We start from the raw sequence: 3,416 nt of genomic DNA, 5'->3' as shown, positions 1-3,416 counted from the left end.
GTAAAGAAAAAGTGAACAGTACAGAGTTTAAGCACAGAAGTTTCTGGTTATCAGATCGAGGGTGCAAAGTTTGGTTTAAGATCAGGTGGCATAAGGAATACATAATCTGCAATATCCCCGATTGGAGGTAAAAGGTTGATGGGTCAAAGTACAGACATTGAGATATGAGGGTATGAAGTTCATAAAGTGGCTATGTTCGGGTGTGGAGTATGATGAGTGGATGGATTGACCCTCATTTGGTGAGATGTAATGTTCAGGGAGTTTACGGTTCCAGTTCATATGATCCAACAGAGAAAGTCTCTTGGTGCCTTTCTCATAGTCGAAGAACAATGTCAGTCTGGCTCATGCCTCCTGGCACTGTTGGTGGCCAGTGATGTGCTCGATGTAGATGTTGCTGGACCATCGGATGGTGTCTGAGACCACGAGGCGCCGCATGAGCCGAGCGTAGCGTTGACGGATCCCACTAGTCCACATCACACTCTCGTTGCAGGGGTCCCAGGTGCCCAGGGTAACCCAGAGACTTTGGGCAAGAACATCATCAGTATTATACTGGTTCAGTCAGTGAGTCTACTCTGCACTAGTGCTGGTCTATAAATTAAATCTGTTTAGTTTATAGACCAGCACTGAGTTGGAAAATATGACCCTTACATCTCCTTCACCCTCACTTTTTCCAGGGTGCTGTCAGCCAAATCTGGATCCTTGTGTGCACTGACCATTGGCCAAATCCTGATCTCTTAGAAGTGAAGGGCTAGACCCCAGTGACTTCAATGGGATCCAATTTTGGCCTCATTATTCTGAGTCAGATTTTCTTTAGGAAACCCTGGAAAGAGTTCCTCTTCAGAAGAGCCTTTCCACCACAGCACAAATGACACAGCTTTTACATAATCATTTAAGTTAAAATAATAAAAAGATGCCTCCCTGAGCCTCTTTCTTCCCCAACACATCATTAATAATATAATAATACCCCAACAGTATATACATAATCATTTCAGCAGGAACACAGCCATGCAGAAACTTCTTTTACACTCTTTTATCATTGTGGGGAGCAAACCTTCAGTGCACTCAGAAAAACCTCGTCAAACAGACGACATATGGGCACTCCTGAGAGAGAACAAACATTGAAAACCCTGTCAAACCAAATACTCACCATCTCTCCGGGCCTTTCCACCTCCAAAACCACCTGGAACAAAGAAACAAATCAAACCACCAACCAATCAGCTAAACAAAAATTAATTAAAAAATAGAGAAACAAACAACAAATGCATTGATACCTCAATCAGATTTATCATCACCCAAAATAAGAAGAGCCAGAGACCCCACTAGGAACTTTTGCTATGGCTACTGATATTATGTGCAAGGTGCTCATATAGCATGGTGATGGGTAATGCTATATAATTACTAGATAGTTAGATTTTGATCTTCTTTATATTGGTGTAAACCTATAATAGAGCACCTTAAAGACTAACAGATTTATTTGGGCATAAGCTTTCATGGGTAAAAAACCCACTATTAACAGGGTTTTTAAAAATAACTGGATACATTCATGGAGGTTAAGTCCATTAATGGCTATTAGCCAGGATGGGTAAGGAATGGTGTCCATAGCCTCTGTTTGTCAGAGGATGGAGATGGATGGCAGGAGAGAAATCACTTGATCACTACCTGTTAGCTTCATGCCCTCTGGGGCACCTGGCATTGGCCACTATTGATAGACAGGATACTGGGCTGGGTTACCTTTCATCTGATGCAGTATGGCCATTCTTATAAGAACATAAGAATGGCCATATTCTTATGTTCTTATATTCTTATAATAACTTTTTTTTTTGCTTCAGTCAAGTTTGTCTGGATTTTTACTAGTGTAAATACCCAATTCTGCATAAACAGATAGCATGGTATGTTCTCATGGAGACAATAATATCATCAGATAATTATATTTCTAAAGAAACACAGAATGAAATCATGCTCAAAGGATAAATATGGACTTTTAATTCTTAATTAATAACCTCCAACCTATCAGTTTACTCAGTGCGCCTTTGAGCTCCTTGTTCCTCATGCTGTAGATGATCGGATTCATCAGTGGTGGCAACACAGAATAGAGAATGGCCTCCAAGAGATTCAGAACCGATGGAGGGCTGGAGATGGGTTTCAGATACTCAAAAGCGGAAGTGAAAAATAACAAGGAAACTACAATGAGGTGAGGAAGGCAGGTGGAGAAGGCTTTATGCCGGCCCTGCTCAGAGGGCATTCTCACCACTGTGGTGAAGATCTGAACATATGACACAATTATGAAAACAAAGCAGCTTAAGCATAAGAATAAACTAAAGATGAGAAACCCAAGTTCACTGAGGTCTGAACCAGAGCAGGCGAGTTTGAGGAGCTGGGGGATTTCACAGAAGAACTGATCCACCATATTGCCTCCACAGAAGGATATTGCAAATGTGTTTACAGCGTGCACTGCAGAGTAGAGAATAACACTGATCCAGGTACTGGCTGCCGTTTTGACACAAGCTCTCCTATTCTTCACAGTCTCATAGTACAATGGTTGGCAGATGGCGACGTATCGATCATATGCCATGATAGTCAGTATGGCATAATCTGCTGAAGCAAAGAAGACAAAGAGAAAGACTTGGGCAACACATCCAGAATAAGAAATCCATCTGGTGTTCATGAGGGAGTTCACCATGGATTTGGGGATGGTGACAGAGATGCAGCCGAGGTCTAGGATGGACAGATTCATGAGGAAGAAATACATGGGGGTATGAAGGTGGTGGTCAAGTGCTATGGCTATGAAGATGAGAAGATTCCCCACCAGCGATAAAAGGTAAAGAACTAGAAACACCACAAAGTGTAAAATCTGCAGTTCCCGAACATCAGAGAATCCCAGGAGAAGGAATTCGGTCTCGGTGGTTTGGTTGGACATTTTCTTCCTCGGTAGACAGTGTGATTTCTGTGGAAAGAATGAGAAGGACAATGGTAAGGATTAGAGTGACACAGGGAGAGCTCTGATTCCCTGTTCTCTAATATCTCATTATATGAATGTCAAAGGTGCACATCACTCGTCACTTATAATGTTTAGGTGTCATTAGTGCTCTCGAATCTGACAATCTTGTTATCAAACTACTGTAATTGAGTCATTTCCTTTAAAGTCAATGGAGCTTCGTTACTTTACCCCATCTGAGGATTTGGCCCAAGATATGGCTTGTTAACATGCTTTATGAAGAATGGAACAGAGTACAATCCAAACCGAAAAATTCTTCCAAAGGACATCGCTCTGTTGCGACCATCACCAAGCTCACAGCTTGGCTATGAAAATGTAAACACATTTTAAATGTGTGTAACAATGGACTAGCAGTATCCCACCATCACCACTATGTTGAATCATTTATTCTGTGTTGTGCTGTGGAGGGGTTGTCAGGACA

At 41.8% G+C, this 3,416-nt stretch overlaps 1 protein-coding gene across 1 annotated transcript; it reads right to left on the bottom strand.

Moving 5' to 3' along the window:
• Positions 1 to 342: 342 nt before the first annotated feature.
• LOC120383543 (olfactory receptor 14A16-like) lies at positions 343 to 2,572 on the bottom strand. The gene is made up of 2 exons (XM_039501702.1): positions 2,001 to 2,572; positions 343 to 520 (listed from the first exon to the last, which is right to left on the bottom strand). The coding sequence occupies exons 1-2, from the start codon at positions 2,570 to 2,572 to the stop codon at positions 343 to 345; spliced, it is 750 nt and encodes a 249-aa protein (XP_039357636.1).
• Between the last annotated feature and the right edge of the window lie 844 nt (positions 2,573 to 3,416).

The sequence above is a fragment of the Mauremys reevesii genome, linkage group 15, assembly GCF_016161935.1.
Source record: "Mauremys reevesii isolate NIE-2019 linkage group 15, ASM1616193v1, whole genome shotgun sequence".
In the NCBI taxonomy this organism is placed as follows: Eukaryota; Metazoa; Chordata; order Testudines; family Geoemydidae; genus Mauremys; species Mauremys reevesii.
This window is presented reverse-complemented; position numbering and strand designations above follow the sequence as displayed.

Coding starts and splice junctions, on each gene's coding strand:
- LOC120383543 (XM_039501702.1), bottom strand. CDS start 2,572: ATGGCATATGATCGATACGTCGCCATCTGCCAACCATTGTACTATGAG. Junction 521..2,000: donor AGTAAACTGATAGGTTGGAG/GTTATTAATTAA, acceptor TCTTGCCCAAAG/TCTCTGGGTTACCCTGGGCA.